This window comes from Cercospora beticola, chromosome 3 (assembly GCF_033473495.1).
Source record: "Cercospora beticola chromosome 3, complete sequence".
In the NCBI taxonomy this organism is placed as follows: domain Eukaryota; kingdom Fungi; phylum Ascomycota; class Dothideomycetes; order Mycosphaerellales; family Mycosphaerellaceae; genus Cercospora; species Cercospora beticola.
In genome coordinates this window covers 2,724,039-2,745,294 of record NC_088937.1, presented here as the reverse complement: position 1 = coordinate 2,745,294, position 21,256 = coordinate 2,724,039, and the positions used below count along the sequence as shown (strand labels likewise).

Genomic DNA, 21,256 nt, shown 5'->3' with positions numbered 1-21,256 from the left:
TGAACAGTAGTGCCAGTATGGCGGTACTAAGCTTCAGAAAGAAGGATCGTAGCGATTACCCACAGCGAACAGACTCCGATGATTCTGCTTCTGATCGTAAGGACGAGAAGGCGGACGAGGACCTGTCTGGCGAACATGTAGAAAGACAAGACCAAGATGTGCAACACCAAGCGAGCGTTCTCGCTTTAATCGATCCTGCAAAGGAGAAGCGTCTCGTGCGCAAGATTGACAGATGGCTGATGTATGTACGAACTTCGTCGCTAGCAGTGTCCCGGCTGATCAGAAGACAGTCCTTTGGTCATGCTGCTCTATCTCATGTCGTTCATTGATCGTGTTAATCTGGGAAATGCAAGACTGTACGGCCTCGAAGAAGACCTAGGCATGAACCAGGAGACAGGCTATGAGTTCTCAGTTGCGATCACGGTATTGTTTCCAACTTATGTCGCATTCGAGCTTCCAAGCAACTTGGTCATGAAGCACTACGTGCGTCCGTCACGCTGGATTGCATTCATCACCATCTCGTGGGGCTTCGTTGCGACGTTCTCGGGCTTCACGCAGACTTATGGAGGGCTTCTCGCATGTCGTGTTTTGCTTGGACTGACGGAGGCTGGCTTGTTTCCAGGCCTAGTCATCTACTTGACCCTATTCTATACGCGCCAGGAAATCGCGCTACGCACGGGTTACTTGTTCGTTTCCGCCGCTATTTCCGGTTCCGTTGCTGGACTACTCGCATATGGTATTGGATTTATGGATGGTCAGTCAGAACTTCCCGAGAAATTTCAAGATGAGTGCTGACTCTTTTCGCAGGATTGGCAGGAATGAGTGGATGGAGATGGATCTGTACGAAATGCCTATCTCTGGTGCGAGCATTACTGACGTGGACCAGTGATCATTCAAGGATTACCAACAATCATTCTCGGCCTTTATTGTATCTGGGGACTAGCGGACGACGCTGACACTGCCTTCTTCCTCAACGAGGAGGAACGAGCACTTGTTAAGGCACGCAGAGCCGCCCAAGGGACTACCAACGAATTCGACGGGGCAGATTTCAGACTTGGCATGAAGGTTGGAAGACATATGTCTTCTCATTGACACAGTGAGTACTGCTTTATATTTTTCAATTCTACTCTGTCCGTCCTAACAGGACTGAATAGATTCTGTGGCAATGTGTCACATTACGCTTATGCCACATTCCTACCCACCATCATCAGGGAGATCTTCCCAGATGCTAGCACCGCCATTGTCCAGCTTTACACTGTGCCGTGCTACGCCACAGGAGCCATAAGCTACCTAATCGTAGCATGGTTCAGCGACCGAACCCAACTCCGTGGCCCTTTCGCCTCCATCTTCGCCTTCATCTCAGCAACAGGCTACGCCATCCTCGTAGGCGCTGGATTAACTGGAACAGGCCCCGGAGTCCTCTACTTCGGCTGCTTCGTAGCAGCAGCTGGAATCTACGTAATCCTCGGCCTCAACATCGCCTGGCTCAACACGAATAATCCTCGATACGGTAAACGGGCCACAGCTTCGGGGATGCAAATCATGTTGGGGAAATATTCCTGGCGTTATTTCTCCCTGGTTGTATACAAACAGCGATGCGCCTTTGTATACCAAGGGACATTCTGTGAATGTGGCTTTGGTGGCTCTTGCGGGTGTGGTGCATGGTTTCATGTTCTTTTATTTTACGTGGGAGAATAAGCAGCGCAGTATGGGGAAGCGAGATCACAGAATTGAAGGGAAGACGGAGAAAGAGATTGCGGAGATGGCTGATGAGAGTCCGAGGTTCAGATTTACCAGGTGATGGATATCATCTGACCTCAGACTGAAGGCCCTTTTGACTGCAATTGAGGCTTTCTACTCAAATGATCTCGGCTTCTCTGAGATTGAATTTGCACTGTGCTTGCAACAGAACGTCGTCGCTACCTCATAGCATGGGCGGGAAGAAACCCTCACTTACGCTCGCCCTCCTTCCCAAAGCCTTTGGGATACTTGCGAGCGTGATCAGGCTGGCCATTGTACGAGCGATGCTGCTCCCCATCATACGAAGTATCCTTACTGTCAATCATCTCATAGTCTGGATCCTCACGTTCTTGGACCGGATCATCCAATGAGACGTCGACGAATTCAGAGGCACCATACTTGGATCCAGCCTTGAATCCTTCTTTTCCTTTCTTGTTCTTTGATTTCACGCCTGTCTCTTCAAGGAGTTGGTGCAGGTTCTTTGGCTCTTGTTTCTGTTGTCCTCCTCCTGAAACGCCAAAACCAGATGCTTGTTTGGCTGATTTCTTGCCTTGCTTCTTCTCGCCGCCGGCGGTGTTGCTATTCTTGTCTTTGGTTGGTTCGGACATCTGTGCAGTTCAGGGTTTTGTTGTGAGTTCTCTGGTGCTGGGATATCCATCGTGGAGATCTGATCTGAGACGATGACATAAATAGTGAAGCGTTTCAACAGAATTTTGCGTTGTTAGCGAGCAAACATTCTTTTTGTCGTGAATATGATATTCTGTAAGTGGCAATGTGAAATCGCAATCGTTATGGAATGTCTTAAGGCAAACATGGACGCGCCATTCTCGCTGCTTGTTGGTCATATTGACTTCTTTGTCTTCGCATCATAACCTACGACGATTGCGCCGAGGACAATTTACTCGCTCTATCAGCAGCAATCTCACACATGGCCTGCAGACGTTATCTGTCAGCGTGAAACAACCAGAAACGATTCAAGGACTCACCCTGATATTCGCCAATCTCTCTGCCTGGAGGTTGCTGTTTGCGATCCGTTCACGCATATCGTGCATGATCACAGATCTACTCCTCCCGTTCACGAACACCACGTATCGAAGGCCAGGGTAAAATTTCTCGTATTCTTCGTTGAGAGTATGCAATTGCTCTGTTTCATGTGCATTGCCCTGCAATTGTGCTTGCTCGGCTTGCGATTGCGCGCTTTCAACTTTCTTTGCGCCAAGGCGAGGATGTGAGCCGAGAATGCTTTCGAGCCATGCTGTGTCTGAAGATGAAGCAGATTCGGCGAGGTCGGTGAGTTGGACGCCGATGGATGAAATCAGGTCGGTGTAGCTTTCAAATTGTTTTTCATGTAGTAAGGGGACTGATAATGTGTGGAGTTGTGTGCTTGGCTCGAATAACAAGTCGAGGATTGCTGCTCGGTCCGCTGTTGGTAAGGTTGGGATGTCTGCTACGGGCGGCAGCTTGGATACACCCATGTCTGAGGGATTGCGTTTGTTGCAGAGAGTTTCGATGATGTCGTTGCTGTTTTGTGATAAATGCTAGGAGCAGAGCAGGTGTGGTTTATGACGGGGCAAGCTAGGCAGGAATGGGCAGTGGGCCAGCTTCACGCGGCCGGCTGCGATGGATGAAGACATTGCGGCAGCACCACCCTACAGTGTGTGGAGTTATCTCACAGCAGTGCAACGTTCGTACATACTGAGCAGGACGTTGCAGTTGAGCAGCGGCCGGTTCTGACGCACACGTGCGTGCATGTCTCACGGCGGCCATAGTTTTGTTGTACCTGTGGAGCTCTCAGCACCGCGTGGCAGATCCAATGTGCGGAAAGGGTAGACGAGTGTGTGATCTTCAGGTCCGCCGCACGACAGATTACAATGGCTTCGGTGTCGGAGCCACGCGCCGAGCACAGGCGGAGAAGTGTGTGGAAAGCTCGATGGCCTTCCTCGATCAGGTGTCTGTGTTTCTACACGCACTGCGTTGCGGCTGGGTGATGTTGCAGCATGCTTCGCGGCGAGAGGCGATGCTAATGATGATATTTCCCCCGCCAACCGCGAGTGCAGGCAAGTGAGTTCATCATCGAGGCACGTCGAGCCAGGGTGTGGCGGGTGGTGATGGCGGCGATCGCGTGCTCTAGTCGGAACTTTGTCGCCAAGTTGGCAACAAGAGCGCGAAGGTGCGGAGTCCAGTCGGCGGAGGAGATGTGCATATTGTACGATTGTGCATGCATGCACGCCATGACCGCGCATCGTGAGAGTTGCCGCCGCCGTTGGACGTTGCCCGCTGCGAGGGTGATGAACACACACGCGCAACGCTCGATATCATAGCACGCAGCATGTTATCATCGCACCCCCGGCGAGACTCGCAGATGTTGCGTGTTTGATCGCCGCCACCGAGGTGCGACAAGCGCTCGTGCGCACGTCGCCCAGGGGTGTGCTTTTGGCGGCGGCGCGGCAGAGGGCAGTGTGGTGGGCCAGCCTGCGCGCCATGCGCTATCTCCTGAAGCCATTTTCCATCCTTCTCATCGCGCCCATTGGCTCGAGCGAGGTGCACCTGGCAGTAACTAGCCTTCGCCCCAAACTCTATCCTCACTTGAGCGTCCTGGAGTGCAAAGGCGCCCGCGAGCAACTCCTCCTGCGGTGCTACACTCTGCCCTTGCACCTCACGAGAAGCGTGCGTCGTCAGCCTGGCGACACTCCTCACACACTCGCCTGTCGGACAGGTGTAATGTCTCAAACGTCAATGCCCACACTAAGCGACCTCCGAATAGACCTAGGATAATCTGCCCACCGACGAGTGGTGCACGCAGCGCTTGCGGAACCACTTCCCGTTCACGCGCGCGAAATGTCACTGAATGGCCTTGACACGCCCGAAGTCACGGAGGCATATCAGACGGCCATCGCCGAGGCTGGAGGCTGGTTCCTGCTAAAGTACACCTCGCGAGACTCGGTGGATCTGCTGGGCAAAGGAAAGCATGGAGTCTCCGAGGCCCGCAATGCCCTGGCGGCGTACACAGAGGCATCGCCGTTGTACGGCCTGCTCATGTATCGCCGCCGAAGGATCCTGATCAAGTACATACCGGAGGGAACGTCGCGATTGTTGCAAGGTACGTGGAGAGCGCAGGCCTGGATGGGGAGAAGCAAAGGCTAACGGGACTTGCGATCCAGCGCGCACATCGGTTCACCTCCAGGACGTTCTCGAACGCTACTCCCCCTACGAAACCCTGCTCGAGCTGACCAGCGGAGATGGGCTCAACGACACTGCACTCGCCGCGTCTTTTCAGTTGCACACGGCTTCTCCGTCCCCCTCAATGGGCCGCCTTGATGAGCTGCGCGAGGAGGATGAAGACGAGGGGACTACCGAGGAGACAGGCGCATCTGCAGCAAATCTGCAAGCCTCGCAGAGATACCGTTCAGATCGTGGGATAGGCAAACGCGCACCGCGGTCAATGACCTCACTCCATGCACACACCACCGCCTCAAGACGCACGACTCCGCCGGCCTCTCCGGCAAAGTCGCCTGCGCTGACATTACCTGTGCCTGCTGAATCGACTTCACTTCCGCTGACCCCGTTGGAGTCGCCAGTGCCACCGCTGCAAGCATCGGCACCAGGTGATCAAGCTGCCGACGACCTCGTAATTCCCGAGCATAAGCCGCCACCCACAGAGTCGTCACTGTCAGATGCTGCTACCGCATTGCAGCACGTTCGAGATACGCAGGACAAGCTGCCCGAGGAGCAGCTCCACGGCTTTGCTTCCCAACCGCCCGATCAGAGACCTCCCGAGCCTTCGCCGGAGCGCAATTCCTTCGCTGCTCGCGGAGGCGCGATGCGCTCGCAGTCCATGGATGAAGAGCCATTCGATTTCAGTCAGTACGACGCGTTGTTCAAGCCGAAGGTCAAGCTCGCACCGCGTCCGATCAACGCGCCGGAGAAGGCTTTGCGCCCAACTGCGCCACGCGTGTCGGCCGTTCCTGCCACCATCAAGACGATGCCCAAGAAGCAGGAAGCACTCCGGCCAAAGTCCTCGGGCGGCCAAGCCGCCATGTCACGATCTGCAACTGCACCGTCTGCACTCGAGTCTGCCGCGCCTGCTATGCCGCCCATCCCTGACATTCCCACTTTTGCATCGCGACCAATGTCGCGTGGAAGCGTCAGATCCGCGCCCTTGCACAAATCCGGCCCTATGTCCGCAGACAAAATACGCCTCATGAAAGCCGTTGAGTTGCGGAAGAAGCAGCTGCGCAAGTCGCAGGGCTCGATGTTCAGTTCGATCACCGAGGACGCGCCAGAAGTCCCCAGTGTTCCGATGGCGAGCGAATCTCAACAGGGTCCATCTGACGAAGGGACACAGAGCAAGCAAGAAGAGGCGCAGAGCAAGATTCTGGCGGAGAGCGAACCCGAGCAGCACAGCACAGATGACGAGAGCCAAAATCAGTCTACTAAAGCCGACTCAGGCATTGAACTTCGATACGGCACACCCGACACACAACGAACCGAGGAGACGATAGACGAAGCACCAGAAAATGCAGTCCTTGACGATATCTCGGAGGAGAAGGCTGCCAAAGTAGTATCGCACGCATCGTTGCAAGCTGCACAGATTGATGCAACAGTAGACGAGTCGGACACAAACCACGACGATGCTGCCTCGACAACACCCAGTCAGACGCCTACGGAACGACCTCTCATGTCAGAGCAAGATAGCGAGACAACAGCAAAGGGGTCGCAGCATCTGAAAGTCGACGAAGGAGGGGCTTCAGCACCGACCATCTCGCTCCCTGGAGAGCAGGATAATGCCTCTATTGTAAATGCAGCTGGGTCGCTTTCGCCGCACAAACGCTCGGATAGTGACTTGGTCAAACGCAGGCGCGGATACGTGCAGCCATTGGCTCTGGACACGCTACATAACGAAGTCGATGAAGAGGAATTAGATTCGGACGACGACGCGTTGTACGAAGAGTTGCATAGCGCCACTGTGCAGGAAGCTAGACCAATCACGGTAGCGAGGTCGCCGATAGCATTGGCATTCCAGGGCAGATCCGCCAGCATCGAAGCTTCCAATGCCCCTCGACCTATGCCAATTGCGAGAGCTTTCACGAACCCCGAGAAACCAGCAGATGACGAGCGACCTCCGTCTGTCAAGAGCCGCCCCTCGTCCATCAAAAGCCGTTCCGTCAGCCCTATGCCGCCCGCAGAAAGGCAAGAACTGCTCTCTGCTGGACGCGCGCGAAATGTGTCGTCCGGTATATCCAGACGCATCCAAGCATTGGCCGAGCTGTCAGCTAGAGAATCAAGTGAGAACTCACTTGGAGGATCTGCCACACAGAACAGGAGAGTTCCTCCCGCGACTCGTCCTATGTCTCGCAAGCGGCAGAGCAGGAGTGCGGTGAACACACCGACCTCAGCCATGTCTAACGAAGAACAATGGCTGACCGGAAGTGTTCAACATGATCCTGTCACGAAACGCGATTCCGTTTCTGTCACTACTCGCATAGCTCGTCCGGGCTCCTCAGCCCCTGGCTCCGCACACGGTCCGACGCCTCCGTTCTCCGCAGCTCCCTCCGCCACTCCTTCGCCGCCTGCGGTCGAGTCTGAACCTCCGCTCTCGTCTAACAATTCACTGTACTCTAATGACACTCGTTCAGTCAAGTCATCTCGCTCCCGGACCAGCCGGTTTTGGAAAGAGAGACAGAAATCAGCACCTGCTTTGGATGACTTTCCCCCACCGCCACCTAATGTTCGCGTAAACTCAGCCATGTCTCTCAATTCAAACGACGAGAACGTCGCTCCAGAGAAGGCTAGCAAGGCGACCCGATTCTTCAAGCGCATGAGTAATTTGACTGGATCGAAGAAGAAGAATTCTCCAGTCGAGCCGAGGAGCCCCACGAAGAGTGACAGTATGCTCAGCGCTCCAGAGGCTGCGAGACCTGTGAGCTTAGCTGTTTCGAAGCCTGACACGCCGCCAGCCGTGGTGGTTGGTGATCTTAACGTACAATTCCCAGATTCCTTGGTAAGCACAACCCCGTCTTTCCCCTTACACATTTTAGGCTAACGCAAAACACAGCTCTGGAAGCGTCGGATAGTAACGATTGACGACTACGGAGTCTTGCAATTCGCCATTGCACAGGCGATGGACATCCATCGAGGCGTCGCCATGAAGAGGTACGCACTTGCAGAGTTCAAGGCGCCTTTCATGCCCGTGCTGGACCAACAGGAGTTGCCCTACTCGGTGATTCTGGAATTCGAAGACGGAACTGCTTTGCAGGTCGCTTGCGAGGACGGGATGACACAGCGCCAGGTCCTATCGCTGTTGACAACGTACTGGAGAGCATATACCGAGGATACAGTGGAGCAGCAGTAAAAATTACTGGTCGAGCATGGGGACGAACGATGTCAACACTGCATTGGGACAACCTCCGGCTTGCGGTCGACAGCCACCACGATCAAAACCCTGCCATTCTTTCTCTCTGACACTCGGACACTGCATTGACTTTACGAGAAAATTTCATTTACCCATTTTCGTTTTATACCCAAGATCGAGAACGACCATAAGATTCGGTCGGATGTTACCCTAGTATTGCCTAGTGTCTTTTTGCGTTGAGCGTTGGGTGGTTGGTGTAGGAAGGGAAAGCGAGAGGAAAAAAGAAGAGAGACAGCCCAGATCCACGGCATGATCATCATTGTACAGTTGCTTTTATTGGATTCCGAGATCTTGCGGGTCACAGGAAAGGGGCAGGACAGCAGAAGGCGGAGGAATTAGTGAATCCAGAGCACAAATTCGATACGAAGTTGCTATGTATAAGATCAGTGTGCAGCTTACTTTGTGTCACACTCCTCCAGACCTTTGATGGTACTTGCAGAGATGGGGCAATTGAAGATGATCTGGCCAGACTCCTTCGATCGGGCAACTTCTTCGTTGTGAGATCCGCTCAGCATTTCACTGACATTCCTGGTAGTCTCCACCTCTTCCTTGAGCGAGAGCTCTGATACAGCAGCATTGCCACCTGTGAATAATATTGACTCACGCCGAAAGCTCCCAATATCGAAGCTGGATGCTATGTATGCATTTCCTGCGTTAGACACCAGTAGCATTCACAACGTACAAAGTCCGATCGATCGATCGTTTGATTGCTTGTAACAAAACGTGCCTTCGATTGATCGTTTTTTGTTCTACCTTACTTCTCTCGAAAACCAACAAACAACAGAAAACAATGCCTCTGTCGCGCAAATACGTGCCACTTGATAGTGACAGTGACGGTAGCCAACGTAGCACTTCAAGTGCCGAGGATTGTGTGAAGTCTGCGGGCGATGTGGGAGGATGTGAGGATGAGAGGGGGAGAGAGAGTCGGTGGAAGGAGTGGCGGAAGAAGTTAGGAGGTTCTGGTGGGGAGGTTAGGGAACGGCAGCGAGAAAGGGAGTCCGCGGCGCACAGTGGGGTGGAATGCACAGCGTCTTCTCAGGTACCACAGGGAACAACTACGACGAAGGGGCAAGAAGATGAGAAAAAACGGAAGAAGCAGCCTTGGTGGGATGTTATAATATTCGCAGGACCGATTTGAAGTAGCGCAATGGAAATGAAGTGAACTTTTCAAACGACTCAGAAATGATTGAGCAAGCATATGCGCGCTAACTTAGTAGGCTTCTCGCAGAAAGTAAGATTATGTGCTGAACATCTGCAGTTCGGTCCTGCCCCTAAGCGGCTGTCGAAGGCAAAAGTGTAATAGCGGCCACAGAAACAGACCCTATCTAGAATATCTCTTCCAGTCTCTCACTGCCCCAGTTCCTCTTCCCCTCGGCAACTTCATCGCGAATTTGCCAGTATTCGTGGTTGAATTTCCAGAACTCCTCACCGGTCACAGGGTGTTTTGCTCTAACAAACCAGCGAGGAGTGAAGTCCTCGCCCTTGGCTTCTCGAACGCGTCTGCGTGCACGTTGACCTTCTTCCAAACGAGTCTTCTCTGTCGCAGCGAAGTCGTACTCTGCGTCTTCCATGGCTCTCTGATCCGGTCGAAGACGAGAGTCTGTGGGAGCGACCAAGGGTTTCAATTTATCGGGGAGGTCGTTGAGTGTGACCACGAATGGCGTAAGGTTGAAAGGAATCTCGCCTGGAGGAGGCCTGTAGTGCGCTTCCCACACGAGGAAGGCTTTGTCGCCCTTCTCCAGAGAGCCTTCAGATGGGTCGACGGAACCTTCATAACCGGGCGTGAGTCGTGCATAGATCTTGTCATTCCACCTTCCGCCCAGAGACCAGCGCGTATTGCCGTCCTTGTCGAGGACCTTGCCCGAAACATGGTAGGCAGAAGATGCCTTCCAGCCCCGAGGCTTGAAGTCTACTAGGGCGGTCTCGCCAGTGGTCCAGTTCTTGACTTCCATCAGGCCGTAATTGTCGACCACAGGATTACCGGTCAAGATGCCAACGACCGACGAAGTGACTTTCTTCCAAGTATAAACTTCTTCAGGGCTGCCGTCGATAGGCCGAATGTGGAGGTACCAGGTGCCAGTAGGGTTGAATTCGAAAGACTTTCCATAGAATTTGGACTTCACGTTCGACTCGCCGTAGTAGGTCCATTTGCTTGACTCGGCATAGGCGGCTCCAACGGGAGGATGGTGCGTGACTTGCTCGATGAAGAAGCGATAGCCTTCGTCTGGTCGCACGTATTCGAACGTTTCACCAAGAAGCGGATTGAATGGCTTCGCGACACGCCCGATCGTACCAGCATACTCGGACGCTGCAAATGCAGCGACATAGACCATGCGTTCCGAGGAGTCGGTACGATCCGCTGCAGTGTTCAGGAGGTTGACATATTCCATATCCGCCACGACCGCATAATGCAGCGAAGTTGGTTCGTTGAAGGTGACGGGTAGAGTCATCTTGGTCATGTCCTTGCCAATCATAGATTTGAGTACACCCTGTGACGCGGTCAGTAAAAGCATTGTGAAGTTGCACCCAGTGCAGACATACCCAAAGTGAGACCTTTGGCCTGTTATCCGCATCGATCTTTAGTCGTTTTCGCAGACCATCCTCGTATCCACGATAGCTCTTCGAGATCTGCATCTCCTTTTCACGCCGCTCCTGCTCAATGCTCGAGCTGGCATCTTGTGCGCCATCCTTGTCAGCAGCGATTGGCTTAGGTGACTGTGGTGGGGAAGGCAGCGCCTTGACGATCTCGACTTCACCCGCATCCACGGCGTCGAAGAACTCGTCCTCTTCTTCGCTGTCGTCGTCAGAGATCTCGTTGTTTGTCAGTTCGGCGATGGTCTGACGCCTCTTAATCGGCTGACCAGCAGGAACTTCCAGCAGCGAGCTGACCTTTTCTCCAGTCTCGGCTGAAGGCGACGCGACTCTCGATGAGGCAGTTCCATCAAGAGCTTCCTTCAATGCCTTCTTTGTTCGTTTCCTCTTGTCCTCAGATTCGCCGATGCGGTTCTCAAGTTCCTCTTGCTCTCGAGCCACCTTTGCCATGCTGTCTTCCCATAGCCTCCTGATGTTTTGTTCGCGTTCCAAGCGATATTGCCAGTACGCTTCATGGTCACGAGAGATGCGGAGCAAGTCCATCAGGAGACCCTTGAGATTCCCGACCGCGGTCTCGTACGAAGACAAGGCTTGTTCCAGAGTTGGATGTCCCAGCGGCGTATCTGGACTCTTGTCCCTCTCACTTCGCAGTGCCGCAGATACTTGCTCCAGAAGGTCGAGCTGGAGCTTAGCGGACTGTGCAGTAATAGAAAAGGCATCCTTGTTGCCCGGCTTGACCTCATTACTGCTCGCATCGTCGCCGTAGTCCTCCTCGTCGTCCAGGTCGCCCTCGATGTTAGCGGTGCCCGCACGACTGGAGTCACGAACAATGACTGAGTTGCCATCGGCCTCGCTGGCATCGTATGCGCTCAAATTTCCGTCTCCCAGTGTACTGCCAGCCAGAGATGTCGAGCCTCCGGTGACGGCTGTCGCCGGTGTCAAGCTGCCTCCGCTCTGTGCCACCTCCGCTTCCCGTGTTCTGACGCGTTCGAGGTGCTCGTGTTTGGCACTGGCTTCCTGTCGTTCCCGTCGCTGCTCTTCTTTGGCTTCGTCCTTGGCCCATTGAATTGCGTTGTTCAAAGCCCAGAACCATCTCTTCGCCTCGACTTGGTGATTTGCTTTCAGATCGTACTTGACCGAGCTCTTTCCGAGGATCTCAAAATGTAGCTTGTCCTTGTCCTTGGGATCCATTTGCAACTTCGCTATGCGCATGTTGATGGCACCTCGACAAGCACTCCCAGCATCGTCTTGGTGTTTGTAGTACGACAAAACGCCATCTTCTAACACGAACCAGCGCAGCTTGTATCCAGAGGTATAGTTTGTCCACTTCTTCAGGTAGCCCTTCATCTCCCGGCTCTCTTTGCTACCAGGCCCACCATCGCCGGTCGGAACTCCGCTAGCTTGTGACGCACTACCGAGGATGGTCTGCTCTTGAATCTGTCTTTGGGCGGCAGCGGCAGCAGGTGATCGCTTGAGGATCGCACGCGTTCGATCATCTTTGGTGACATCCTGTGGTAGCTTGCCTCTGCGATCGCGACGGAAAGGGTCGGCACCACTCAGCAACAACAATTGGGCCAGTTTCAGGTCCCTCTTGCGAGCAGCCTCATGGAGCAGACTACCTCCGTCGGCTATCGTGGCAGGTTCCTGTGCCAGCTCGGGAGCGTTGATGTCCAGGGTCGACCTGACACGGCTCTCGGAAAGCAGCTCCTCGAGAGCATCGTAATCGCTCTTAGCCACCAGCTGATGAATAGTTCGGATCTGCTTCTCCGTGTACACAGACCTGGCAAGCTGCAACAGCTGAAAGATGTCTGGGTTGCGGGCCACGTCGAGAGGCGTCTTTCCCTGGTGATTGGCAATGGAGTCGTTGATCTCTTTTTGCTCGAGCAGCAGCTTCACCACCGGTACTCGGCCCAGGTTCGCAGCCACGTGAAGCGGGGTGTTGCCGTCGCGATCGCGAGCGTTGATATCCGCGTCGTGCTGGGAGAGCACGTACTCGATCACGGCCATTTCAGCGCATTGAATGGCCAGGTGGAGGATTGTGGTTCCCTCGAGCTTCGCATCGCCGCTGGCTCGCGTTGCTTTTGCAATAGCTGCCGTGTCTCCGCTACGCAGAGCCTCGAAGACCTTGAATAGTCGCACGCTCTGCTCGATCGAGGCGCCCTGAGTCGCGGTGCTCGGAGTGATGGGCGAGTCTTTGACGGGCGAGGTCTGGGCCTGGGGCGTCTGTGTATTGGACATGGTGGTCGACAGGTGCGGGCGGTGGCCGGACTGCATCGAAGCTCGAACGGGCGACAGGTAGTGGGCGCTGCTGCTGCCCTCGGGGCTCGACATGTTGTCGGTGTCGGTGGTGGGTGCGTCGCTGGTCACGGTGTTCAAAGTGGGCACATTGTTTCTGCTGGACAGCCGCTGGAGAGCTTTGGTCACGGCCGACGGGGTGCGCTTGCTGTTGAGCGAAGGGAGTTAGCCGCGGACGTGTCAATATATTTACTTGTCCCGCCAAGCTCGTTCGGAGGCGTGGATTATGTTGTACGACAGCCGCGATTCTTCCTGGTGAGCATGCCTGTGCCAATGGGGCGCGGTGGGACACGCGGTTGGCTCGCGTCGACTTGGCCAGAAAGGGGAATTCAGCACTTACTGCCCGCCGTCGGATGATGACATGGTGCCTGTGCCTGCCGCTGACCGACGTCCTGTCTGCTGCCGCCTGCTGCTGATTTCAATTGCACATTTGTCGGGTCGAGGACGAGGAGTGCTCCGCGGTATAGGAGATGGGACGGAGGCACTTTGACGAGGGACAGACAACACTCGGCACAATTCCAGACGATCGTCGGCGTGCTGCCCCTGTGCGTCTAAGTTAGCGTGTCCCGGTGCCCTATGACGCTGCCGTGCCGCTGGAGCTCAAGCTTCCGTTGCTTGCAACAACCTGCTTCGACACGAAGAAGCTGTTTGAGATGAACCAAACTCCCACGGACGCTGGATTAGCTCCATCCCGTGCAGGCCATCATCACATTCACACGCTGAGAACATCTGCGACGCGTCAACGTGGGCTGAGTTCGCATTGTGTGAGGCTACAGCAATTTGCCGCCGGCGATTGGACCAACTCCATCTTGCGCAACATCCCGAGACTTCGATCTCGCCTTCGGACCGTCGATGATGCACGCTGGGATTGCGCGAACTGGGCATCCTCGTCACCAGCCAAAGATCTGCACTACTCATGCGAACACTGATGCCTTTGCTTACAGCATAACTGGAAGCTTCAGCGTCCGTGTCCTGGTGGTGAGCATGAATTGCGGATGATGGAGCACAGGCAACGCCGTCGCTATTCACAGAAGGAACCGGACGGTGTTAGCGATATCGATGGTGTGCAGCGTCAGATGAATTTCCGCTAACTTGATGTGCTACCTTTCTCGAGACACGAGTCCAGCAATCACGCAGCTTGCTCGCTGATATTGCATTCGCTGCGATTTCCTTTCGATTGAGAATTTGCCAAGTCAACGAGCAGGTGCAAGCAGTCCTGATTTCTCCCTTCGTATCCACAACACCTCGCTCGTTTGACCACGCTCGCTGTTGTGCGCGTTCCGCAAGGTCTTACATTAAATCCCACTCCTCATCTGGCAACCCTAGGACCTCAAGGACCTAATCTGTCGCCGTGAGCTTGCGCGGCCAAGTCAGCAGCATTCCTTGCTTGGTCGTCACTCTAACATCCGAGGCCCCTGCCCTGGCGTTGGTCCATCAGGCAACATCTGCAAGTCATATTTGACCCCATTGATCTGGATCGATGGTATTGGCATGGTTTGCTGTTGGCGCTCTTGTTCTGCAAGTCGAGCTTGTCGGTCGTGGTTTCTATTATCTTCAGTCAAGACATTTGCCAGCCACTCATCGGCTGGGCCATATGACCCCGGCGGCCCATAGGGGAAAGGGTTGGAGATTACAGCCGGAGTGAGAGTGCTGGGAGCTGGGGCATCGTTCTGAAGCTCGAGAGATGCGGTTGCGGGAGGGAGAACTGGGGTGTTGTTGTAGTGATCTGGTGGCCGCGCACCATCGTCTGCAGACTGACCAACAGGAGCAATCGAAGCGACCTGGACAATCGGATTCGAAGCTGCTGCCTGGGTCGAGGTATTGCTTCGCTGACTTCTACTGGCACCTTGGACTCGCACTCCCGTGATGCGGTACTGGCCGTGGCGATTGGGCTCGACTTCGTAATGGTGGACGTTGCGAATGTGTCGATAAAGTGCAACGAACTCGCGCGCGCAGATGGGACAACCTGTGCTCGACTCGTTAGTCTCTGGACGTTAACACTTCTTCTGTCGACCACTCTATGCGTACCTGCTTCGTTCCATATGGGATCATTTCCTTGTGTGGTGGGAGCGGCTGGCGTCGAAATTCTGGGGTATGAGCTCGCGCTTTCGGTTCTGCTGTCTTTGGGTTGAAGTTCTTTCGTCGGAGCGATTGCTGCTGAGGGTGTGGCTTCAGGAAATCTCGGCCTTCTCGATGGTTTGGACATCTTCTTTCCTGCCAGCAGGAGAAATGTATCGATTTAAGCACATTGCGAAGGTCAGCGAGTTCTTCACTCTCTTGTAGACGCTTCACAGGCGTGCCTTGCGACGAGAATGGCACGGGAGATTCACGAAGTCTGTCGACAATAGTATTGTCAACGATGAGACACCGTGATTCTGCGCTGTCTCGGTCAATTTCTTACAACACGATGGAGCCGCACGGATCAGAAGGGCATCGAGTTCCGAATCATAATTGATACTTCGTTGACTTTGGTATTCTGATGTAGCTTATTGTGTTTTCTTCTGCTGCTGACTGACACCAAGTGAACTATTATATGTTAAGCCCAGGCTGGAACGTGACACGAGCTCGTTGCGCCATATGCATCAACCACATGTTCTGGTCTCGCCGCCGAATGTTCGAGTCTGACGACGCTGTCTTCGCTGTCTTGCAGATTCTCGAAAGATAATGCCTCTGTACCTCGCCTACTTTCCGAGGGAACGAACACGATTGAACCTATATCCAAGTCAGCATCGTATCAAAAAGTCTCCTGCCAATTGGACACGCGCCTTATGCAACATACCGAAGAAGCAGTAGAAAATGATCGACAGTGATCAACTGACCCCAACAACGAATCTGCCATCTTCTGGTAACCACCAAATCTCATCCTGCTCCAAATAATCCTCATCGCCTCCTCCCCACCTCCCTCACAACCCCCTCCCTCCAAAAGTCCATCCTCTCCAAATACCCCCTCGCATACCCCTTATCCTGCAACCTATCATGCTCCTCCACATACTTCAACATATTCTTCGCATCACTCAACAAATCCATCAAAACCGCCTCCCGCATTCTACAACCTTCGACATAAGCCATCATCCGAGCTTGTTCTTGTTTCCGTTTCATATTATGTGATTTCTCATATTTGAGTTCATTGGCTTCGCGTGATTTGCGAGTTTTGAGGAAATCGTGTTCGAGTCTGGAGATTTCTTTTTTGAGTTGTGCGCGTTGGGTTTTGGGGTCTGAGGGTGCGGTTTTGGGGCGTTTGTGGTGAGGGATGGGGAGTATGGTGTCTTTTTTGCTGAAGGAGACGGTTTTGGGGGTGCGGTGAGGCATGATTGTGGCGAGATGGGGTTCTGATCGTCTTGGAGGATGTGAGAGGGTGGGAGGGTAATGTAGTGGCGAGCTGATAAGTCGTGAATGAGGGTATAGTATGGCATGATGTATAGGGACCTGTTTGTTAGGGACACATGTGACGGGAATTGAGAATTTGTGTGAATGATGCTGGTATACAAACATCTGCCTATCTGACTCAAGAGCTTCAAGAAGGAGAACGAGAATTCGAGCTATGCCTCTATCATCCAGCGGCAATAAGTCTCGTGCGCTAAGTCAATGCGATGTCTGTCCTCCGCCCCTAATCAATCTCAATCTTGATCTTGCCTACGCCTCGATCGACGCAGCTCTGCATAGCTGTCTTTTTCTCCTCCTCTGACAGCACCTGGCTGTTGTAGGCCACCTTGCCTGCACACAACGTGACCTTGCACGCGCCACAACCACCTGTCTCACAGCTCGACATCACGTTGTCAAAGCCGGCCTCGTGCAGAACTTGAAGTAGCGTCTTATCGGAAGGCACCACCAGTGTCTCCTTGCGTTTGGTGTCCGGTTCATCGACCTCGACCTCAAAGGGATCGCCGAGGTCATCGCCGCGTGGTGCCGTGAAATCTTCGAAATGCACCATGTTTTCGGGGTAGCCAAGTTTGTCAGTGAGCTGCTTGCACGCCTGCATGAGTCGTGCTGGGCCACAGCAGTAGAGTTTGGTCTTCGAAGAAGGAGGTGGAATGATGCTTTCAACTTCAAGCCGCTCGTTGCGTGTCTTGCTGTACGTCGTGGTTGGCTGCTTGGGAAGATCATTGGCGTATGCTGCATCAGCATCGCTTCTCACAGCATAGTGAATGCTGAGAGGTACACCTTGTTGTTGCCACGATTTGATCTTTGGCAAGAATGCAGTGACACCAATGTCACCAATGATAATCAGACGGTGTGCGATGGACCCATCCTTCTCGCAAGATTTTTCGTCAGCCACGGCCTTAGGGCTGTCACCCGGCACCATTTGAACCTCGTCACCAACACGGAGTTGCTGGTGCAGATATGCCGACCCGCCTCGTGACTGGTCGTCAAGAGCCACACCTAAGCAGAAAGTCTTCATGTTGCCAGACACGATCGAGTAAGACCGCGACAGACTGAGATCCGGACCGAAACGAAGCTGCGCAAAAGCGAAGTCCTCGAAATCAGAGTTGGAGAGCTTCAGCGTGTCCAGCAGGCTGAATGTCAGCTGCTTGACGCGTGGCGTAACTTGCTCAATTTTGGTGACGGCGTATCGCTTCGGAGAAGATCGCAGTCGATGCAGAGCCATATCTCTGAATTTGGACGTAAGCACCTCCAGCTCGCTGCACTCCTCGACCAAGGACAGAGGAACTGCCTTGCCTTTTATGGCGCGCTGGACGTTCATGACGGACCACTTCGGATGCGGTCGCTCCAGAAGCGATATCGTATCGCCTTTCTTGACGTACCCAGTCTGCAGCACGCGGAAGTTCCACCCCACACGTCCCGTACGTTGCACGCGCTTTAGAACTCGAGGCCATTGGAAGCGGATATTGAGCTTATAGCACGGATTCCGCGGCTCGCTGACTTGCAGAATGATTTCCTCTCCGAGACGATAGAGGTCGCCAACACAAACGTTTTCTTCATTCATGTTGGTTGTGGTAAGGTTTTCGCCAAAGCCTCCGATGTCGAAGAGTGCTGGCGCCGGCGGTTCTTCTGCTCGCCAGTCGGCATAGTGATCAGGGTTGTATTGGTGGATAGCTCGGTCAATGCCTCCATGGTGCTTGTACACATGCTCGTCTCCGTCGAGTCCAGTCTTGCCTGCGAAGATCGACCCTTCAACCTGCAATTTATTGATAGCTGATTGTGTTGGACCGAATGCCTGTTTCTTGCCTGTACGGAGCTGGAGTACAACGCCCGGCAGAGGAAGAGGTGCTTCCTTGAGCTCGCGTACTTGCTCTCTGGCGATGTTGTTCTTTGCGGTCGCCATGTCGAGTGGGTTTATGGTTTCTGAGATTAGTGCTGGATGTGGAAGAGTTGATTCTCAGTGCCAAAGACTTGGTATATTGGTATATTAGGAAGACAAGATTTATACAAGAGGCGCAAGTTGTGATTTGCCGGAGTAAGGAAAGTGAATGAACACGAGTCATGTGCATGTTGGTGAATATACGGGGCAAATCTTCGTTTCTTCATGTCCGAATAGTCGCCAAAGGTGAATGACCGGAGTACCCTGTGAGTCATGGCCCTATGTGCTGCACACAATGAGTGCAGTGCGGTTTAGTTGCTGACAGCAGCATGTCGAACATTCACAAGATTTGATGCCGAAGCGTCAGATGCAACTGTGCTTGACCAGAGTAGTGCAGACAAGGAGAGCGGAAGAGCAGAAGGAAGGAAGGACTTCGGCAAACCGCGGCTCCACTTTTCTCAGGCGACCCTTCGTTCTGCGACCACAACAAAACAATCCCTCTCTACACAAGATGAGCTTTGCTGCAGCCACCGGTCGCGCAATATGCTCTTTCTTATACGATCGGATACTTCAGGTTGCTATGGCACGCGAATGCCGCAGCAAACACCAGAGCAGAACAGGCGGATCTTGCCCGGTCTTGCTATGCTCTGACACAGCAAAACGCGTCGTGCGCCGTGACGCTGAGAACGATAGGCACGCGATGAGAAGTTGACCCAGCGCAGCGGAGACCATGGTACGGATATCGTGTTCGAGAACAATAGGTAGGACATTTTGGTATTGTTTGCTCCCACCACGCACCTCTTTGTTTCGACGCGACACGTTTACCGAAAATGCAGAACACCATATCCTCGCGTTTCACTCCACTGCGAAGTTGTTCTCCAAGCAAGCATGGAGAAACACACCCAGCTGGTGGCGCAGATCGCCAGCAGCGTGAAGGAGTTCTACGACAAGAAGCAGAAATTTCGCATCTATCGTGGAGCTACGAACAGCAGTCGCAACCAGACCTTGCGCGACAAGAAGAATGTCGTGGATACGAGCGGACTAAACCATGTGCTCAAAGTTGATACGGAGAAGATGTTGGCGTACGTTGAAGCGAACGTGCCAATGGATAAGCTGGTAGAAGCTACCTTGGCCTACGACCTCACACCTGCTGTCGTGGCAGACTTCCCTGGTGAGTCACAACTGAAGGTCCTCGCTCTATATTCAGCTGTTGACATGTATAGGTATCACTGTTGGAGGTGGCTACTCTGGCACCACTGGCGAGAGCTCCTCTTACAAACATGGCTTCTTCAATCAGACTCTCGAGTCAGTGGAAATGGTCCTGGCAAATGGCGAGGTCGTTACATGCTCTGAGACCAATCTTCCGGACTTGTTCCATGGTGCAGCAGGAGGTCTGGGATCATTTGGTGTTGTAACCCTGCTCGCAATCCGCCTCGAGAAAGCGCAAAAATATGTCGAGACGACATACCATCCTGTCTCTAGCATCGAGGAAGCCGTCGAAAAGGTCAAACACTTCACTTCCGGTGCCCAATACGACAAGTCCGACTATGTTGACGGTATTTTGTGGTCAAAGACTTCAGGTGCTATTATTACTGGCCGACGCACTAACGAGCGCACTCCTGGTGTAGCCGTCGCTCGATTTTCTGCGCCCAGTGATCCCTGGTTCGCCTGGCACGTAGAGGAGCGTCTGAAAGCGAGCAACGGCCCAGTCACAGAGCTCATTCCGCTTCCAGAGTACTACTTCCGCTACGACCGAGGCGGCTTCTGGGTAGGCGCCAGCATTTTCGAGATGACGAAGGGCGCCGTTCCCTTCACCAAGCGCACGCGATACTGGCTGGACGATTTTCTACATACGCGAATGCTCTACGCAGCAATGCATTCGCTTTACCTCAATATTCAGATCATTCAAGACGTGGCTATTCCTATGTCAGCTGCAAAAGAGTTCATCGAATGGGAGACCGAGGAGATCAAGATCTGGCCGCTATGGCTCTGCCCTTTGAAACAGACTCCAGCTCCGACGTTACATCCCCACACTACGGAAAAGAAAGCCGACGGAAGTCCGGAGCTCATGCTGAACGTCGGAATTTGGGGGTCACCCATTGAAGCCGATCTCGACTGCTATCTCAAAGAAAACAAAGCCATTGAAGATAAGCTGCACGAGGTCGGAGGTATGAAATGGATGTATGCTGCGTCTTTCGCATCGGAAGAGGACTGGTGGCGACCATTCGATCGCAAGTGGTATAACAGCTTGCGCGAGAAATACCATGCCACTACGTTGCCGACCATCTTCGACAAAGCTCGACATGATCCAAAGAAGCTCGAGCAGCATGTCGAAAATTTCAGCTGGAAAGATGCTCTGCCTATCATGTTGTTTAGTGGAGGAGGACTTGCTCTAGGCAAAGCATGGCTCAGTGGTGAGTGGAGAAAGAAGAGGAAGTCTACTTGGATGAACTGGGTTCCGAGAGGTAAAGGTGAGTAAGCGTCGTATCGTGGATGCGGCAGGAAGTGGGAGTATTGATACAAAGCTCATCAATGTTAAATCCTTTCGGGCCCTATCTTGATCACGGGCAAGATCCTTCACAGCTGCACCGTATCTGATCCCCACCCCACCTCTGAAAGCCATGTCCTCACAGCCGTACGATTTCGATATGCCCAAATACATTAACGGAAATTTCAGCCGGCTCGCCTTGTGCGTATCACAAGAGAGCAGCAAATCCGTTAGATTAAAGCTGCACAGCATAAAAATCAAGCCGAGTTGTGCATCTAACCTAGGCTATGAGCTCCGCAAGCTGAAAGGCAATGTGGCGCCCTGCGTACGAAACCGAGTCTAGCGGTCCGCAGCACAATCCTATATATGCAGGTCGGGAGGACGACATCACAGCTCAGCTCGTATTTCCGATTGCCCGAGCTCTCACTCAAACCAGTCATACAAATCTAAGTCTTCGATTTTGCATCTC

The 21,256-nt window shown here is 53.5% G+C and overlaps 8 protein-coding genes across 8 annotated transcripts; 3 read left to right on the top strand and 5 right to left on the bottom strand.

Moving 5' to 3' along the window:
- Positions 1–17: 17 nt before the first annotated feature.
- On the top strand, positions 18–1,698 carry RHO25_005042 (uncharacterized protein; the record flags this gene model as incomplete). The annotated part of the gene is made up of 5 exons (XM_023595949.1): positions 18–241; positions 291–754; positions 808–840; positions 887–1,079; positions 1,155–1,698. The coding sequence occupies 5 exons, from the start codon at positions 18–20 to the stop codon at positions 1,696–1,698; spliced, it is 1,458 nt and encodes a 485-aa protein (XP_023456573.1).
- Positions 1,699–1,949: 251 nt separating this feature from the next.
- RHO25_005041 (uncharacterized protein) lies at positions 1,950–2,348 on the bottom strand (the record flags this gene model as incomplete). Its single annotated transcript, XM_023595948.1, has 1 exon — positions 1,950–2,348. The coding sequence occupies one exon, from the start codon at positions 2,346–2,348 to the stop codon at positions 1,950–1,952; it is 399 nt and encodes a 132-aa protein (XP_023457386.1).
- A 265-nt stretch (positions 2,349–2,613) lies between these two features.
- Positions 2,614–3,215, bottom strand: RHO25_005040 (uncharacterized protein; the record flags this gene model as incomplete). The annotated part of the gene is made up of 2 exons (XM_023595947.2): positions 2,614–2,673; positions 2,727–3,215. The coding sequence occupies 2 exons, from the start codon at positions 3,213–3,215 to the stop codon at positions 2,614–2,616; spliced, it is 549 nt and encodes a 182-aa protein (XP_023457385.1).
- Positions 3,216–4,578: 1,363 nt separating this feature from the next.
- RHO25_005039 (uncharacterized protein) lies at positions 4,579–8,092 on the top strand (the record flags this gene model as incomplete). Its single annotated transcript, XM_023595946.2, has 3 exons — positions 4,579–4,840; positions 4,902–7,741; positions 7,796–8,092. The coding sequence occupies 3 exons, from the start codon at positions 4,579–4,581 to the stop codon at positions 8,090–8,092; spliced, it is 3,399 nt and encodes a 1,132-aa protein (XP_023457392.1).
- Positions 8,093–9,477: 1,385 nt separating this feature from the next.
- On the bottom strand, positions 9,478–13,402 carry RHO25_005038 (uncharacterized protein; the record flags this gene model as incomplete). The annotated part of the gene is made up of 3 exons (XM_023595945.2): positions 9,478–10,641; positions 10,694–13,187; positions 13,380–13,402. The coding sequence occupies 3 exons, from the start codon at positions 13,400–13,402 to the stop codon at positions 9,478–9,480; spliced, it is 3,681 nt and encodes a 1,226-aa protein (XP_023457391.1).
- A 1,031-nt stretch (positions 13,403–14,433) lies between these two features.
- RHO25_005037 (uncharacterized protein) lies at positions 14,434–15,245 on the bottom strand (the record flags this gene model as incomplete). The annotated part of the gene is made up of 2 exons (XM_065602618.1): positions 14,434–15,005; positions 15,068–15,245. The coding sequence occupies 2 exons, from the start codon at positions 15,243–15,245 to the stop codon at positions 14,434–14,436; spliced, it is 750 nt and encodes a 249-aa protein (XP_065458690.1).
- Positions 15,246–16,646: 1,401 nt separating this feature from the next.
- Positions 16,647–18,323, bottom strand: RHO25_005036 (uncharacterized protein; the record flags this gene model as incomplete). The annotated part of the gene is made up of 1 exon (XM_023595943.2): positions 16,647–18,323. The coding sequence occupies one exon, from the start codon at positions 18,321–18,323 to the stop codon at positions 16,647–16,649; it is 1,677 nt and encodes a 558-aa protein (XP_023457393.1).
- An 864-nt stretch (positions 18,324–19,187) lies between these two features.
- RHO25_005035 (uncharacterized protein) lies at positions 19,188–20,778 on the top strand (the record flags this gene model as incomplete). The annotated part of the gene is made up of 2 exons (XM_023595942.2): positions 19,188–19,470; positions 19,523–20,778. The coding sequence occupies 2 exons, from the start codon at positions 19,188–19,190 to the stop codon at positions 20,776–20,778; spliced, it is 1,539 nt and encodes a 512-aa protein (XP_023457388.1).
- Between the last annotated feature and the right edge of the window lie 478 nt (positions 20,779–21,256).